The sequence below is a fragment of the Cryptococcus neoformans genome, chromosome 10 (genome assembly GCF_000149385.1).
Source record: "Cryptococcus neoformans var. neoformans B-3501A chromosome 10, whole genome shotgun sequence".
Classification (NCBI taxonomy): Eukaryota; Fungi; Basidiomycota; class Tremellomycetes; order Tremellales; family Cryptococcaceae; genus Cryptococcus; species Cryptococcus deneoformans.
In genome coordinates, this window is record NC_009186.1 from 544909 (window position 1) to 562673 (window position 17765).

Consider the following 17765-nt stretch of genomic DNA (forward strand, 5'->3'; position numbering starts at 1 on the left):
TCAAGACTCTATATGATGTCATGCACCCTACTTTCTCCAGATCTACCAGGATAGATGTGATCAATCAACCAGAAAAAAGATTGCATTCGATATCGGTAGCTCATGTGATCTCTGCGATGATTTGACGCATCAACATGCAGCTGTGGAGACTTGGCTTAATGGGCAACCCGCAGGATCATCACCAGACCTTCCTTCGTTTGTTCTTCGGCTACCTGTTCTATTGCCAAGTTGCCCCTGCAGCTAGAGGAAGGAGTTCGAAGCAGTAGATAGTAGTGTGAGGAGAGGATAGGTTGTCAAAGAAAAAGAATAGATGGCATGTTGGTAACAGAAGGGTCTACTCGGCCTTTTAGACCTCGCTCTCGCGTGCAGCCACTGAGGCAACACCCGTTTGTTGGTCTCAGGCTTCTCCCTTGTATTATTAAGCGCCCATCCACCCGGCTGCTGTTGAAAAGTTGCTGTCGGCAACCCATCGCACAACGCACAACACAATATATCATACATGACTTACTTCAACCCAATGATGTCTATAAAAAAAAATGCTCGTCTGATGTCAAACGCGTCAAGCGATCTCCGTGTCGTTAGATTTTTCGTTATGATCATACTCATCATACTTCTCCCAGATGCCCCTTTCTGGAGCACATACCAATGCTAAATCATGCCTGGGGTCGTTTCGCTCCCCTCTTCGCGACAGCTTTCCCAATTTTGCTGTCCTTGAAAGTCCAAGTCAGGTCCCTATTTTTTATGAATTCATGTTGAAGAAGGTCGCGCGCCATGGGGCGATTGCGAGGGTCTGTAGCAAGACACTTTTCGTTGAGGAAATCGAGAGCAACAGAAGAAAGATTAATATCAGGCGGAAGGGGAGGCCTAGATCGTTTGTTGAAGAGCTGTTCGTCAAAAAGTCAGCCGCTGGCACGAGATACAAAGCTTTGACCTGGACGCGCCTCAAACATCGCAGCAAATTGCTCCATGTCACCCCAAGGCCTCTTTCCAGACCACATCTCAAGGACAACACATCCCAAACTCCAGATATCAACCTTTCCGGAGTATGAGCGTTCGGAATAAGAGTGAATAACCTCAGGTGCCATCCAAAAGACGGAGCCTTTCATGTTGGTAGCTTGACCAAAGGAGTCATAGGCATCGGCTATAGGTCGAGCACTGTCAGTCCAACTTCTACGGATTTGTTCACGATCTTACCTGTCTGTTTAGAAATACCAAAATCTGAAATCTTACATATGCCCTGTGCATCCACCAAGATGTTATCACCTTTGAGATCCTGATATCGCCTATCAGCTCTGACGTACGGCCTAAAAATGCTACTCACTCGATGCCAAATATTCTTCGAATGCAAGTAAGCTAACCCTTCTAGAATCTGTTCAGTGAAGAATCTGACGAGCTGAGGCTCGAAACGGGCTTGGTTAGGGGTGCGGTAAATCGAGGCAATAGTACCACCGGGAACATATTCAAGGAAACTATGTGGATGTCAACAACTGCTGCTGCGCTACGCTTGCTTATAAGTTGGACCCACATGGACAAATACTCGGGGCTTGTCTCGTATCCTATTAAAGCGTCAGCGACATGAAAAGTCTACGTCAAAACCAAAATAAAAACAACCCACCCAGATACGCCACAATGTTCTTATGCTCTAAACCCTTCAGCAATTCGATCTCATCCCTCAACGCTTTGACCATCCCTTGCTGCCTTGAGTCATGCCTTTCAATTTCTGTGGCCGGCAATTCGACCTGTTTGACCGCCATCATATCTCCCGTTGTGACATTGAGCGCGATATACACCCTACCATAAGAGCCTTTCCCGATAAGCTCGCCCTTAACCCAGTTTACAGTGCCAGGCTTGCCATCAGAGGCAGGTGACTCAGGGATATCAGCTTCGCGGTTGGCCTGAGCTCGCGCGAATCTCGTAACTTCCACCAGCTTATGATCCCACATGCTCGAGCTTCGCCTGTTGTCCTTCTTTCTCTGCTCCTCACTTCTGGGGTCCACAACCTGATCATCCATGGCAGAGTTGACCTCTTCAGCACCGACGTCGTATTCTGGTGGAAGGTCTTCGTGTCGGGATACCTGACGTTGAAGGGTGCGGCGTTTGTGATCGGCAACAACTCGGATCGACCGGCGATTCTCCGCTTTGTTGAATTTTGATCTATTGAACGCTCCAGTAGGTGCCGAAGAAGGCCCTGTTGCTTGAGGGGCCCTACCTAAAGGTCCTGACCCAGCCTGGGGGCCACCTTGTCTACCAGGTGCTGCACCTGCGGGCAACGGCAGCCCGCCAATGATCTCCACTCGACTCGGCGACTCAATCCCGGGTGTTGACGGTGTCGACTCAGCTCCTTGCACAATGGGTCTATCCAAATCAATCTGCGGGAAAACCCTGTCGAGATTTTCATACAGTTGCTCGGGCTCCGGACGGAAGTTCCATTGATTGGGGTCTCTGGGGCGGGCAAAAGATTTGCCGCGCTTAATGTTGGACCCCTCAATTTCACCATCACCTTCACCTGTGCCTTCAGACTCCGTTGCGCTATCTGATGGCGTGCTGGCCGAAAGTACAGGGTTGACTTGATCATATGCCTGCTGACTCAAAGAAGCAGTGTTGACGATGAGATTAGGTTTCGAAGGTGATGGACGTATCGCGTTTGTGCGAGATGAGGACGTTTCTGGTGCCCGGACAGGCGGCGTGATAAACAGCGTTGCTTCATCTTCTTCTTCCTCCTTCCTTGGTCTCACCGTCCCTTCTCCGCCTCCTGGTCCCATTTTCGCAATCATCTCCTTCAGATGTCTGTCCCATTGCCCAGCCTTAGCCGTGTCTCCCGAATTTGTGTCGTTGTCTTCACCCATGCCCTTTCCTGGCCGAACTGTCGCCTCGCTGCTGACTGTGCCGGCTACTGACAAAGTATCAGAGTCGCTCCGATGAGCACCAGCCCTCGAAACTGACAACCAGGAGGATTGAGGGCTTGCGTTATGAGCATAGGGCAACTGTGAGTCGGTGTCGTCAAATGTATTTGTCTCACTGGTCCTGGGTTGATCGACTGGGACAGGTGATGCGGTACGGTATGGAGTTGATGCATTACCGCTTCTAGCTCGATCACCCCAAGGGAATGGAGATGACGGTCGACGAATAGTTGCACCATCTTCGACGATAGTGCGGGCAGTGTCTGGAGGGTGAAATTCGTCGTAATACGTAGAAGGTCGGCGAGGGGGAATTGCTGTTTCAGGCGAGGTGGGAGGAGGCGGAGAGCGGTCGTAATGGACAGTATTGGGTCGTGTGATATCGAATGTTGGACCACGAGCTGATCTTGGTAGAGAATTAAACTGCGGTGTGTGGCCCCGCCATGAATTCGAAGATGCCGCGCTGTTCGGATGCGGTGACGGGAATGGTACAAGACCTGTATCAATTATGGCTGGTGCCATGGGTGTCGCCACCCTAGACGAAGAATGCAAGGGTTCCGGATACCTTCCATCTCTGGCTCTGTCCGATGATGGACTCCGATACGATGTTGCGGTAGCGGATGCAGGTTGAATATTGCGGTGCTCTGCGAATCCTGGAGCAGGGGTGATTGATGTTCTGGGAGGCCCGTAAACCTGACTTTGACGTGAAGTCATACCAAGTGGCCCGTTGGTCATCCTCAAATTATCCACAGATCTAGCGGTGGACAGTGCAGGAGCTTGAAGACGCTCATTACTTGGTTCATGAGCAGCGTAGCTGAAAGGATGGCGAAGTCGCTGAGATTCCGGGCGAGGGGTATTGGATGTCCCTCCGCGCTGCCCCGGAGCTGGTGCACGTCCCGTTGCCTGTTGTAAGCGGGGATCATGTAGTCGCTCTTGAGCATGCGATGTTTCAGCGTAAGAAGTATTGGGAAATCCAGATGGTCGGCGGTGAGAGTAGGCGAAATCCGGCAGATACTGGGACTGCGATGGCTGGTAGATAGGCTGACTGCTTTGCCGTGGCGGTAGCGCTGGCGACTGAGTCTGACTGGTCCTTGGCGCCGATGTCTGCACCATGGGCATTCGTCCCTCTGAGGGCCTTCTTGACGAGAGAGACCCTTCAGCTGAAGGGCCGACCATCCAAGTAGACTCCCATGTCGCGGAGTCATCCAAAGGAGCCCCCATCCTAGCTCTGTTCTGAAAGAACTGCTGTCTTTGCCGCCTATCTTTCTCAAATGTATGAAACCGACTTTCCTGTTGCTCTCGCTGCTCTCGTTGATCCCTTTGTTCCCGCTGCTCCGCCTCCCATGCCGTACGGGCTGCTTCTAGCGCTTGTCTCTGCTCTTCTTCTTGTCTCTGTTCCTCCTCTACCTGCCTCTATATTGGTCGTCAGTACCGAATCGAAACATACACAGATATTACTCACAGCTCTGGCTTCATCTTCGGCGATTTGTGCTTGTTCTCTCTGCCTTTGCTCCTTTTGCATTTGCTGCATCATCTCCCACAGTTCTCTTTCGCTCTGCTGCTCTCTCTTTGCCAACTCTTCATCTGCTTCGAGCTGCCTTCTCCTCTCTTCCTCCTTCTTTTGCGCCTCCTGTTCCTCCCTTTGGAATTGCTCTATCAAAGCGCGAGTCTCTGGGTCAATGTCATCATCCAAAGTAAGTCCGAGTCCTTGGCTACCTTGCTCTTGATTCATTACTGGACGACTAGGACCGGCAAATGCGTTTTCGTTTTGATATGAGTCACTGATTGGCGTTCCAGGACGAGGAAAGACAGATATAGCATTAGAAGGCTTAAAGTGATCGAATTGCGGAGGCAAAGAAAGTTCATTAAACTCGTAATGTCTGCTAGACGGTCGACTAGACGGGGAAGAATGAATGGAAGGCTCGCCAGCCTGTAATGAGGTGGAATGAGGAGGTATAGGTGGTGTGGGCAAAGCTGGAGAGCTCGTGCCCAAAGAAGCCGAGTGTTCTGTAACCGGTGATCTCGATCCACCCGTTGAAGTCGATAGTCGCACACCCGCATTCTGTAAGACAGATTTCCTTGTGCTCCTTGACAAGCCGGGCCCTGACCAGTCCTCTGCTTCATGTCCCAGATCGCTCCAGTCACTGGCACTCAGCTCCCCCCGATTAAGCACTTCTCCGCTGGCACTACTTACACTCCCTTCTTTTGAGTGACGACTTGAGACACGGTAAAGCACTGGATTAGGCAAATCCGTCGTTATTGGGGGAACCCCTGCACGTCGGGGATCCGATGCGGCGCGAAAAGGATGATAATCGGTCTGAGAGACGGGTGGAATGACAGATGCGGCGGATGATGGTGGAACATCGGTTTGCTTGACTAGGAATTTGAGGCTAGCTCGAGAGTCTCCTAGGGTGCGGCAAATGTTAAGAAGAGCAGCAGGTAATATAGGTGTTTCATCTGCCGGTTCTCCAATTTCAGTACGATACATCGACAGAGTTGGGTAATCTTCATCTCGGATACGCAGCTATTAACAATGTCAGCTATGTTTAACGAGTATAAACAGTACCTACTTTCGAGAATACTTTTTCACGTATACCTTCAGCAGTATTTATTCCTGTGATATCTACCAGATGAAACGCCTCGTTATCAGTCGTCACTTGCAGTCTGACCTGTTGCCCCTGCACTGAAGCCGACCGATTTCTATGCCCTATTCCCGCACTCATGATACTCCCATGTTCGCTGCCAGTGGCAGGGCTCATCACATCGTCAGGGCTTGCCACTCTTGTTGGATCATGGGGATGATACGCAGGAGGAGCAGAATATGGTTGTCCATGCGAGGTTGATGGGGATTGGGATACAGGAGAAGGCATGGTAGACTGCCGCGTGATGGGTGATGGTAATGAGGGAAGAGCACGCGATGGAGAGTTGTTAACCTGTTGATGGAATGACGTTGTACCTGTGCTTGAAGAACGAGGTTCTGGGAGGAGTCGAGGTGCATTTTCCGGAGTTGCTGTTGTAAACGCCCGTTGAAGATGCCGCTGCGGTTGAGGGGGCGGCTGTGGTGGTCCTGACGATATTTCTGGGGTGTGACCATATGCTATTGGCGCAGGCGATGGCGTCGGTATCAACGGCTGTGGACTTGGGAATGCCGATATAGAAGGTAAAGGGGAAGATTGAGGTGCAGGAATTGAAGGATAAGGCAAGCTCCCTCGTTCTTTGATACTATGCGATGGCGATGCTGGCTGAGGAATGGATACTGAACTTGGACCACCTCTGCCGGAGCTCGATGAGACACTGATAGGTGATACTCCTGACGATGATCTCTGACTCCCAGCTTTGGGCGGAGAGTTTTCCTCATCAGAGTTGTCAGGGTTTGCGATGAATAGTCCAGGCATAACACCGCGCCGACGCGCACCTTGAGGACGACGAGGGAGCGTCGGAGTGGATGGCCCAGCACCGGCAGACCCAGTCGAAACTGAGAGCTGCGGGTGATGAGACATCTCGAGGTTATGCGGAAAAGGGTTACTTGTGGGCTGATCGAATAATGTGGAAGTAGGAATACAACTATTGGCGAATGGCCGAAAGAGGAATGACGAAGAAAAAGTCTGCGTGGGGAAGACAAAAGTGGGTTGATGATGGCACGAGATCGGAAGCGCGAAGGTGGGGGTTGATGTCAGCTCAAATCCACGCATTTCGGCAGCTTCCTTGGTCTATGGTGGCGCCGTGGATGTTGGACAGAACATCGACTTACAGCGCTTGGCTCTCTACTTCATCTCTCCTGCTGGCTTGTTCGCGGTACAGTTTTTTTGGTCTCGGCGGCGGTTGTTAGTAGTGGCGTGCCAAGGCGGCCTGGGACTGCAGGAATGAGGGGGCTTAAAGGATGTTATGGGGATGAAATATGTAAAGAAGACATGCATACACAAGAGAGGCGAGCTGCGCGCTTCTCTGATCTCCGTAATCTCAACTCTATAACAACCAACAGCCTTACAATCGAACACACCCTGACTGATACTACGTCAATCCCCCGTCTCAGCACGTATTTTGAACTTTGAACTGAAATTTTCTGCATCTGTAGATCTCCCCTGCAGTTGATCCTCTCCTACCTCCTATTACTGGTTTCTGATTTGTTTGAACTCCATGCACAACAACATAATTATTACTGTATTGAGGAAAACATGAGAACTTGCAGCAGCATTTCTTCAAGCGCGCAGCATGCAGCAGCGAGCCACGGCCATGACCGGTCGTTTGCGGACAGCTAGTGAATGAAGTAACTGCCGCGCGGATACGTTTCGATGAGACAATTTAACCACCATAGCCGGAAGCGAAACAAGGAACAAGAAGACAAGCAGAAAAAAGAAAGAACCGTCTCTGAGCCCATAATACTACTCTGTATGTATTTAGACGGAAGAGAAGCAAGAGATAGCCAACAGCCTACTCTGGAAGGTCCTCTATAGGAGTAGAATGAATCGTCAATTGTTATTCTCATTATTATTAATGGGTAGCATCTATTTAGCAGACGGCACATTATTAAATGGTGATGGCTGATGATCCTATCATGCTGCGCATAGTTCAGGCTAAGAAGCAATCATGTCAGTAAAAAAAGCCTATTTAATAGGACCCTACTTACTACCCAGTACTGGGTATTTATAACAACAATGTAGCCCACAGTATCAAAGTACAGCAAAGTATTGGGGTCTTACATGCAACAGAAGACATTTATTAGATAATCAGCAATGGTCGAAAGAAAGGCCAGAAGAGGAGGATGATGAACGAACGAGGAAGAGGATTCCGCCGTGCTTGGCACTCACCACCACGCACGATCCATAATAGTCCAGATCACCAGACACAGAAAACAAGAGGCAAGAATCCACAATGTTTGCGGTAAGGTTAAACGACTGTTGTAGGTTACAGGCTGTGGAATACAAAGGTGTCCTTCAAAACGAAACGAAACAGGGCCTGGCCTCTTCCACGTAAAAAAGCAGATGTATCTAGGTAATAATACGTGTGTACGTACCTGCGAATGACAAACAGTATCGAAGGAAGCCAAAAGTATCTATCTTGTTACATGGGTCAGTGTTGTACCTTCTCACAGAAGTAGTTGTAGTATCACTGCTCCATACATATTAATATTAGACATTGCAATTAAGATTATACGTGGCTTTACTACATATACCACGCACGATGGTAAATTTCCAGGCTTCCTTGTTGCTTATTGTCCAACGCGTTTCCGCATTTTGCAGCTTACTGTCCATCATCTTCACACATTTCGCAGCTTATTGTCCGTCACCTTCGCACAATCTTCACAGTCTACGCCTCAGGATCCCATCCTGATGCACCAAGCGTGACATAGTACAGATGTGTCTCTGCGCAGATGACCATACGCCCGTGACCAGCAAAGTTGAAGTTGGCGGAGGTTTCGCCGAGGTAGATCTTTCCAATAAGAAGACCATCCGGGCTAAAGACATGAACACCGTCACCTACGCCCGCGTAAACATTTCCTTTGGAGTCGGTATGGAGACCTATCACCCAGTGAGCGGCCTAGTACGGGAAAATAAGCGAAATTGCGTACCGTCAGCGGCACCAACGTGGACATAGGCAAAGACCTTCTGGTTCTCCCAGCTACCATCGTCTTGTACATCCCATCGGTAGCTATGGTGACTGATCAGCGCCGAGAGAGTCTATCCGGATGTATCAACCTACATGGTGGCTGGATAGGTGTAGTTCGTACCCCAGAACCCCTAAAAGCAAGAATTTGTCAGTCGACATACCCATCAAATTGAAGAAGCGGCCTTACAGAGAAGATGCCCGTGTCAGAGACGTATGCATGCCGTCCGTCGGGGGAAAAAGTGAGACCTGCATAACATTAGCCTTGAAAACAACAAATCATTCTGTTAGCATGCCTACCATTAGGCATGTTGAGCCCATCTGCAACCACCCGAACGACGCCAGTATCCATGTTGAACCTGTAGATCTGGTTAGGAAGCCCAGGGGGAGGCCTGAAATCTTGCAGATAGCCGTAGATGACATCGGTGAAATAGAGCTCCTTGTTGCGAGGGTTGACAGAGACGTCGTTGAGAGAGTTGAATTGACGACCAAAGAAATTATTGAGGATGACTACAATGTTGAAGGAATCAGCCACGTTCGTAAGAGGGTTGAGAAGGCATGACAGACCAGTGGTAGGGTAAGGTTCTTTAGGATCAAGCATGTAAAATGCAGGAGGCACGTTTGCACCCTGTCCCTCTCCAGCGAAGACAATTTTCCCGCGGTAGGCAGTGCCGCCTGATAAGCGGCATAAGCATCAAGCATCTGTTGTGGTATAGAACTCACCGTTAGGGTTGACGACCTCAACGGTGCTGTTGACAACAATTACTTCCGTCTGGTTTCTTTCACCCTTTTGCACTGCTGCTGCCTGGGCGAGAGAAATTTTCTCCACCACGGCTGACTTGTTTAGGCCGGTCCCAGCGCTTTTAGCACCTGCATTCTGTACAAAGAACACCTCGTCTTGTTCTTTATACCTATCGTTACGTCAGCATTATTTAAACGCGTCAACAAAGGGCAGAACAGGGGTGTGAGTGTGGGACAGAAACAGGACCTACCAAACAACAGCTTCGTGGAAGAGAGGGTCGGAACCGCTATCCGCAATTAGAGTGAGAGTAGGGTCTGGTCCAATGACATCGTAAAAAGAGTAGTCGTAAATGTGGAAGGGCTTGGCTTTGAGAGATTCTTCGGTGGTTCCTGGAGGAACAAACAGCTGACCCGATCAAACATTAGCTATATTCGCAAACAAGAGTATCTACCCACAGAGCTTCCGTTGAATTCGTAACTAGGCAATACGGTAGTGAGAACAGCGAAGTCCTTGGGATTAATCACTTGAGCGTTCTTAGGAGGCTCACTGGGGGGACTACGGCGTTTGAAAGTGTTGAGATGAGAAGCCTGCGCGACAGAAGAAGAAGGTAAGATGTGTGAAGCGGTATAAGCCAGAGTAGCCAGGGCTCCCATAGTGAAGCCCACATATACGAGCTTCGACTTCCAGGAGAATACCTTGGCACTGGGAATATACTTGACAGGGCTACCCAAGGGTGCAGGTAAGGTTTTGCCCTCCATCCCCCTTTCTTGCAAGCCGGCTGTATTGACAGACATCTCTCTTGAGGTGGTGGTAGCGCGAGAATCGAGATTCGTAGCCATTGGGCGGGTGAAGTTTTCCTCCCAGTCGATTATATACCCAGCGATTATGCTTCTGGCACGGGACCAAGGAACTTAGTGACGACGCAAATCGCAAATCGTGATGAAAACTGAAAACTAATCTAATCAGCTCGTCGGCTGTGGGAGCCGGCGGATCCCAGTCCGATCGTGAGCCGTCCAATTGAAAAATCATTGCTAATTAGTTGTAGTTCGTTGTAAGACGCTTCAACATTAAAATTATAAACTCGCAATCTGCTATCGGGGAACGAATGTCAAAAGTACTTGCTTCCTCCATTCTTTCCTCCTTCATAACCGGCGTTACCCGTCGCTCTTCGGGTTTTGTCGTCACCATCTCCCACTCCCGGCCCCTCTTCCGAAGTACGTAGTAGTTGGACAATACTCTTTCTTCGTCAAACGTAGATCAGCAGTTCTTATTAATTCTTAGTTCATATAAAGTTACCGTTGCACCCGAATACCGAGAGCCGATCCTCGAGTGGCAAAAAATAACCGACGAAAACCCCAAGCCAAATAGGGCACATAATTATTACTACAGGCAGTGCATACGGTCTTCTACTTGTACTTTTGAGATCATCCCTTGGGTTGGGCATCTTGCTTCTCGAATTCTAGCACCTTGAAATCTTGCTTCTCAAAATTTTACTCGCTGAAATTTTGCTTACTGCTGGTTGTATGTATCATAATCTTTTTGTCATTTGTCTGCTTGATCAAGCACTGATGAGAACTTCTTCAGACGTAGGCCTCTTGTAGTTAGATCAGATTTCTGGTTACTGGCGGTATATGGTGCACAGTACTCTTATTTTTCATCCCCCAAGGTCACGTTTGTTTAATCTCAGACCCGGAAATCTTTCGCATCATCTCCTGAGTTGACGATTGCTGTGGAAAGCGAGGAAAGAGTGACGAGGAATAACGATGTCAAGACCCGATAGGTCGTCTCCTCGATCTCCTTTTGCAATTTTATAGTATGTACTGTCACTATTCTATTTGACCGTTCATAGGTAAGCAGCATGCTAGATCACCAAGTTTCTTCATCCTCCTGTAATAGGGTCCGGAATCATGGTAGAAATACTCGCAACAGTGGAATGTATGGCACGATCACAGGCAAAAAGGGCAGTAAAATTAATTGAAACTGAAAGCTTAGGGCCTTTTTTCAACGCTTATACCTATAAAAATGGAAACACGTCTCGATCATTATGCGTATTTTTTTTAATCCCACAGCGTCTGCAAACCATTACTCGGGAGGCCAACCCGCAGCAGGAAACTTGGTATAGTATAATTTCGTCTACGCACAGATCGCTATCTTTCCCTTTCTCGCAAAGTCGAGATCAGCAAATGGTGGTGCCAGAGTAGATCTTGTCAATTAAAAGGACCCCTGAATTCGAAGTGGACGCTGTCACCTGCGGAAGCGTAGACATCTCCTTTGTTATTGGTATGAACAGCTATCAATATCATTCGCAGGTCAGCCCAATAACCAGAGTGGAACTTCCTAACAGATCGTCTGGGATACCGATGTTAGAGTAGGCAAAGGGTTACCTTGTGTCGAAAGTACCATCTCCCTGGACGTCGTAACGATACTCAAAAGGCGTTAGTGAGTAACGCAACATAGGACTTTGTGTGGGCTCATTTACATCGTTGCAGGTTTAATCTAATTCATTCCCCAGTCAGTCCAGAGTCGTGATGCAGGCGAGTCCGCTCCCCCCCCCCCCCCCCCCCCCCTGGCGCAAAAGCGATACCATTGGGCGTATTCAACATGTTCGCGACAACTTGAATGGTTCCAGTACCTAAATTAAACTCGTATACTGGTCGGAAAGTATGGGTTCCGGCCTGAAACCCTGGACGACAGTGCAAGCTACGTCAGTGGAGTGTAGTCCTTTATTGCGGAGGCTCTTGGCGACATCGTTGAGGGAGTTAAACTATTGGCCACGGAAGTTGTTGAGAGTGACTGATACAAGTTAGCTTATTATATATCACTTGACACTTTTAGTCATACCTGTGGCACTGTAGGGAACATCGGGATCAACTTGATACACAGCTAATGGGATGTCAGACCCTTGGCCGTCACCCATAATAATAAGCTTGTTTCGGTAGAGGGCAGCGCCTATATATTAGTATCATAAGTCTTCTGTAAGCGTACAAACTCATCAATGGCGCTGATGACATTGACCCCGTTAACCATTACGACAACTCCGATAGGATCTCTCTCACCACTGGCGAGCGCCTTCACTTGGGCACTAAGGCAGTGCCCACAGCGCTGCCGCTGAGAGAGGCTTGTACGTCGTCGAGAACCGCAAAGTTCTTGGGGTTAATGACTTTGGCGTTTTCCGAAGTATCGGTATGCTGATGCAAATTTGAGACGATGGTTCTTTGAGGATGGCAGTCCAGAAGTGCAAGTAGGGGCATAGCCATCCCGGAAAGGGCGGAGTTGCTGACTTTCGTGCGGTTTCGTCTAGAGGGCCTTGAGCGTCTTTGACGCGGTGCCATGGGAGCAAGGAGGAATCACGTTATTGATACTGCACATAGTAAGTACCTTCTGATCTTCTGCGTTACTAGTCCTTATCAGGATGTTCATTGGTTACCACCAATATAGCGTGTGTTCGAAGGACTTGGAGAAAAGATGACACCCATTGATGACTTGCAGGCCCACCGTTCATTTCCCCGGATGTATAACTGTAGAATCCGCAGCCAAATAATGTAAAAATGAGCTGCTTCTGCATTATCTCCTGACAAAAATCCTCCACCCAGAAAATATATAGGTACTCTGTTGTAAAAATGAAGATACCGTCATGGTGATAAATGGAAATGAGGAGACGCTCAACGCGTCGGTGATCAATTATAATGCCAAGCTGGCGTTATATGACCTTTTGCGAAGTGGCATGGTCAGCTAATTAATTTAAAGAGAAGAAATTCCCTCTAAGAAAAGAAGCGAGAAGAACTTCAGGTCACCTACAGGGACGACGTGCTTGCGTACCGATGTAACGATGTCAAAATGGGTTCATCCTTATGAAACATTGCGGTCCGAATCGGTCATGGTGCTGAATAAAGATGTGGAGCATCATGACGAGAGAGATTTCCAACATCCCCATCAGTTCCATTATTAATTTGTAGAATGGTCAAGACTCGTTGACGATTGAACCTTGCACATCATCAACCGTCGGTCAGTTGCCCCGAAGGTTGAACCCTGGGTTTGTTCCCTTTCCTTCGTCGGTTGTCGGTTTGGAAAGTCTTCCGTGTAATTATCAACAGAAATACTGGGGGCCGCATTCGGTTGGTTCATATGTAAGTTACCCGTTATCTCCTTGCAATCTGATAAGTGTATTCGTTTTACCAAAGACAGTTCGTTCGTTGCCCACCACCCTCGCGCGGCTTCGCTGGTCTTCATTTCAGGAACCCAGCAAATATATGTTACGTAATACTTTGACGCGACGGATCTGGTGCGGTGCACCTTACGCGGGGAACGAAGAAAGCACTGCAGCTGCTCGAAGTGTTTGATGCTGACTGCTTTCGGTTGCGAACAACTTTTCATCTTCGACACTTTTCCTTCACATCCATACTACGTCCACTAACAGCACAGTCTCAACAGCGACAATCGCAATCACTCTCCAACAGGTTTCGAACCATCCTGAAAGAGTTTCCTGAAACGCGTTTCTTATCCCGCCAGACAAAACTACAGCGAGCAAAATCCACCATGTCAACGCTTGCAATGGGCAAGGGTCTGATAGACCCAAGATACTGTTGCTGTGGTGAGCATCGTATTTTAGGGAAGATGAACGGAGTGAGAATTGACTGTGTTTCTTAGCCGTACCTCTGGTTAACGCAGGTATCTACACAGTTTTAGGAGAACAGGCAGTGCGTGACGATGTCGCTATGCGGCAATGCAAACACTAACGTTGCTTAGGTGCTCGGTGCTGCCATAGGTATTGTGGTTTTCGCGACCCCCGACAGTCAGCTCGTTTTCTTCTATGTCCCAATGTCAATATTGACATGCTATAGTTGTTGGTGCATCCTTCCCCACTTTTGGTGGCGATATATTTGCCGTTATTTGCTTCATTGTTGCAGCTTTCCAACCTATAGGTTTTATTGGGGTATTAAGAGTAGGTACCATGCGTTTCATTGGAAAAGCTGGCTGACTCGTAAGTAAGGAAAAAACATCAACATTCAAAATGTACACTCTTTTGAATGCCCTTGGTATCTTAGCAGCTCTGATATGCTCTGCTGCTCTCATTATCACATCGGCACTCAGACATGATACTGCTGTGACGGACTGCGAGGTGAGATTAATGTGTATTTTTGACCGACTGAAAGACTGATTTTCCCAAAGTACAAGTTTTTTTCCGATGCGGGGAACTCTTCTTCAACCGCAAACGAGACACTCGCTAGCGAGGGCCAAGCGCTGTGCAGCGCATTTGCCTGGGCGGATGTTGGAATTATGGGCGGATTATGGGTCATTTTATTGATTGTTCAAGGATACTTCGTGTAGTACGACTGTTGATCAATCCAGCACTTCACCGCTGACTCCCTACAGCCTCACTCGAGTATACTCCGCCTCTCAAGTATCAGACCACAAACTATACCACTCCGTTTACTCCGAGAATCCCGAAGCCTTCACAATGTCTGTTCTTCGATCCAGCCGCTACAATCCCGGATCCGTTTATAACACCATGCCTGGCCCAGATGCCGACGCGTGGGACGCGAGACCGAGTATGGACTCTGTGCGAGATGTACCTGCACTTCACGGAGGATACCCGGATGACTCACAGCCATTGCATTACGAGGATAACTATGGTAAACCACAAAACTACCCTCCCGACTATGAACTACATCCCCTCGCTGGGCAACAAGGCGGGCAGTATGCGTTCGCAACTCCTGGTGGAGGGTATGTTGATCACCCAGCAGAAACGAGAACACGGCAAGAGGAGGGTGCGCCAATGGCCAATCAGTATTCTGGAGATCAAGGTCTTGGATATACTGGTGTTGGGACGGGTTTAAGAAGACCAGAAGAGATGCAGAATCATCCAGGTGTACATTATTGATGTCCGCGGTATGATGATCGGATAGTGTTGATTCTTTTAACACCCTAGGGTTTATTTGGGAGAACGATACCTAAGAATGTCTATTGATGGAAGTAGGGTTCACAAGAAATGTGTGTAACATTCGCAATTTCTAGATATGACTTGACGAACCATGTACTGTTTGATACCCCGATACAACATATACCCAAATGATACGTCTTTACAACTTTCACCCCACCATGTTTCTCAGACAAGGCCAGCCCGAAGCATCACTCTTCCAAAATCTTCAAAAGTAAGTCCTCTGCCCTCATGTTGACTTGAGAAAAGCGTCACCATGTCCGTGACCTACACATACATCAGTAACTATCCGCAAGGCCAAGCGCCATGATTCACCTCTTCATCACTCCACATCTCACCGAGCTTCCTGACCAGCTCTTTCACTTCGTTTCGCCCTAAAATATCCGCCCCAAACTTCTTCTGTTTCTCTGAAGGTTTAAGCATATCCCAGATATCTTTGACCATCGCCCTCTGATTTGAGGAAAGATTTATCTGGCCCTCGATCGTACCCTTGCCTTTTGCCCACGTTTTCCGTGACTTGTTTCCTGCCTTCTTGGAGCAGCTTTTACTAGGCGTACCTCCATATGAGGACTGCGATAATGAGGTCAGGACAGACTCGGCGTCGGAAGGCTGGAAGGCATCTTCATCATCATCGCCGTCGTCACTACCCAATTCCACATTTTCCCTTTCTTCTCCATCATCTGGATCCATAAGTGCTGCGCACACCGCTCTGAAGTCTTTAAGTTCTACCCCGACTGCGTCTTCTTTATCTAGACTGTGCTTATCGCTACTTTCATCCCATCCCATCGCGGAGGCACGGAAGACTTGGAGCACATCCTCGTCTGAAGGAAGCCCAAGGGAGGTCAACAGGGTGGGCAGAAGATAGAGAGGAACAAGCCTGGTGGCTGTCTGTGGCGAATAATGGGAGGACGAATGGTGCTTCGAAATTTTTAAAGGTTCTGATACAACGCGGTCTTGATATCCGTTGTCGGTGACGAAACCGCCAGCATCGTCATCGGGAAGGAATCCGCCTTGATCGTTGTCGGGGACAAATCCTCCAGCGTGATCATCCATGACAAATCCCCCTCCATCATCTTCCGCTACGAATCCTCCATCAGTATCCTGTGAAAAAGGCACTCTGCCACCACCTTCCTCCATGAGCGCTTCCCCGCCACTTTCATCTACAATACCACCGTCTTCAGCGTCCGAGACGTCCACCGCTTTTCCATTCGCAATTTTCCGTCTTTTTCTCTTATCATCACCTTTTGTTGTTCTGACACCTTTTTCAAATGCTCTATCAATTGATCGTCGCTGCTTGAGGCTGAGAGCCAGAAACTCGGGGTCCGCATCTTTGAAGTCAACGGCGTCGGCGGGAACTGGGTGGCGCGAAGGAGCTGCTGCTGCTCGCCGCGGTCTGCCGGACTACGGGCAAGTGAGTTTGGATGAGGTTATAGGAGATGGGAATGGGCTCACCATGGTGCCTCTGCCAGCCTGTTGTTCAAGTTGGAGATGAAAATGCATAACAAACCGACTTGACTGGCGTTCTCGGCGGGCTGAACTTGCTCGATAGAAACGTCAACAAATAGCTGACGTAAACCTTCAATACATCATCATCATCATATTTTTATTTTTCCACCGCCGGCGGCGGGCGGCCGATGCCATCATACGTCAGGTCATTCATTCATCATGCATTTCCCGTCATCTTTCATTCTTTTATTATAAAAGAACTGGAAAGATTTCGACAAGCTATCTCAACGACCTCCTGGCTTCGTTATACATCGTCGATCCACATATATCCTCTCAAATCCAACTTGATGCGATAGTGCAACTATCGTACCACACTGAACGTCATTAACTCACCAAACCAACCACAATTCCAGCCAGCCTTCTCGATTTCCTCCTACTGCCACATCGATTAAGTTATCTGCCTTCGAAAGATCGTTTGCTGGCATCGTTTCTGTCCTCTTCCAGGTCACCCAGATATGTCACCCGTCCTTTCAGCCTTGATGCCATTCCTCATCACACGGATGATATCGTGCGATCACTTTCGACATCCAGCTCCTCACCATATGAATCCCCTCTTCTCTTTGAATGAGGCCATATGATGCTTCCCATTACAATAATTTACTATCCTGACTAGACCCGATCTATCACCCCGCCTGCAGCAGCATAGTATCCTCAGGAATGAACGCCTCGGTTACTCCATTGTCTCCAACCCTATCAGTGGGATGCTAGGAGCACAAACAAGCCAATAATCTGAGGCAACGGCATCCAGATATGATCAGCAACCCGTCTGTTGGTCTCAGTGGATGCAAAAATATAGGCCAGACAAGCAATGGGAAGGGCACGGGAAAAGACGTAAAGGCAGGGGGAGACAAATGGCGGCGAATGGCGGCTCACAGACCCAAAATCTTGTCAGCCAAAATGATTTATATCATCTATTCAGACCCATTCTGTTGACGGATTTGTGATTGATAAAAATTTTTGATCACCAATTGTATATCCCCCATAATCTCTATCAAGTATCTTTCCCTGGCGATTATCGGTGCCCATTCTAGCCGTACTACCGACAGGTTCAAGGCTGCCGACAGGTGATTAATTATAC

The 17765-nt window shown here is 48.6% G+C and overlaps 4 protein-coding genes across 4 annotated transcripts; 1 reads left to right on the top strand and 3 right to left on the bottom strand.

Moving 5' to 3' along the window:
• Positions 1–653: 653 nt before the first annotated feature.
• Positions 654–6397, bottom strand: CNBJ1620 (hypothetical protein; the record flags this gene model as incomplete). Its single annotated transcript, XM_768074.1, has 9 exons — positions 654–884; positions 942–1141; positions 1195–1273; positions 1322–1469; positions 1526–1556; positions 1616–4310; positions 4360–5012; positions 5094–5421; positions 5468–6397. The coding sequence occupies 9 exons, from the start codon at positions 6395–6397 to the stop codon at positions 654–656; spliced, it is 5295 nt and encodes a 1764-aa protein (XP_773167.1).
• Positions 6398–8204: 1807 nt separating this feature from the next.
• On the bottom strand, positions 8205–10082 carry CNBJ1630 (hypothetical protein; the record flags this gene model as incomplete). The annotated part of the gene is made up of 9 exons (XM_768075.1): positions 8205–8416; positions 8467–8546; positions 8598–8635; positions 8692–8750; positions 8802–9011; positions 9069–9176; positions 9225–9412; positions 9494–9648; positions 9699–10082. The coding sequence occupies 9 exons, from the start codon at positions 10080–10082 to the stop codon at positions 8205–8207; spliced, it is 1434 nt and encodes a 477-aa protein (XP_773168.1).
• A 3697-nt stretch (positions 10083–13779) lies between these two features.
• On the top strand, positions 13780–15124 carry CNBJ1640 (hypothetical protein; the record flags this gene model as incomplete). Its single annotated transcript, XM_768076.1, has 7 exons — positions 13780–13834; positions 13891–13940; positions 13990–14035; positions 14085–14185; positions 14234–14362; positions 14413–14570; positions 14617–15124. The coding sequence occupies 7 exons, from the start codon at positions 13780–13782 to the stop codon at positions 15122–15124; spliced, it is 1047 nt and encodes a 348-aa protein (XP_773169.1).
• Positions 15125–15349: 225 nt separating this feature from the next.
• Positions 15350–16681, bottom strand: CNBJ1650 (hypothetical protein; the record flags this gene model as incomplete). The annotated part of the gene is made up of 3 exons (XM_768077.1): positions 15350–15448; positions 15497–16582; positions 16634–16681. The coding sequence occupies 3 exons, from the start codon at positions 16679–16681 to the stop codon at positions 15350–15352; spliced, it is 1233 nt and encodes a 410-aa protein (XP_773170.1).
• Between the last annotated feature and the right edge of the window lie 1084 nt (positions 16682–17765).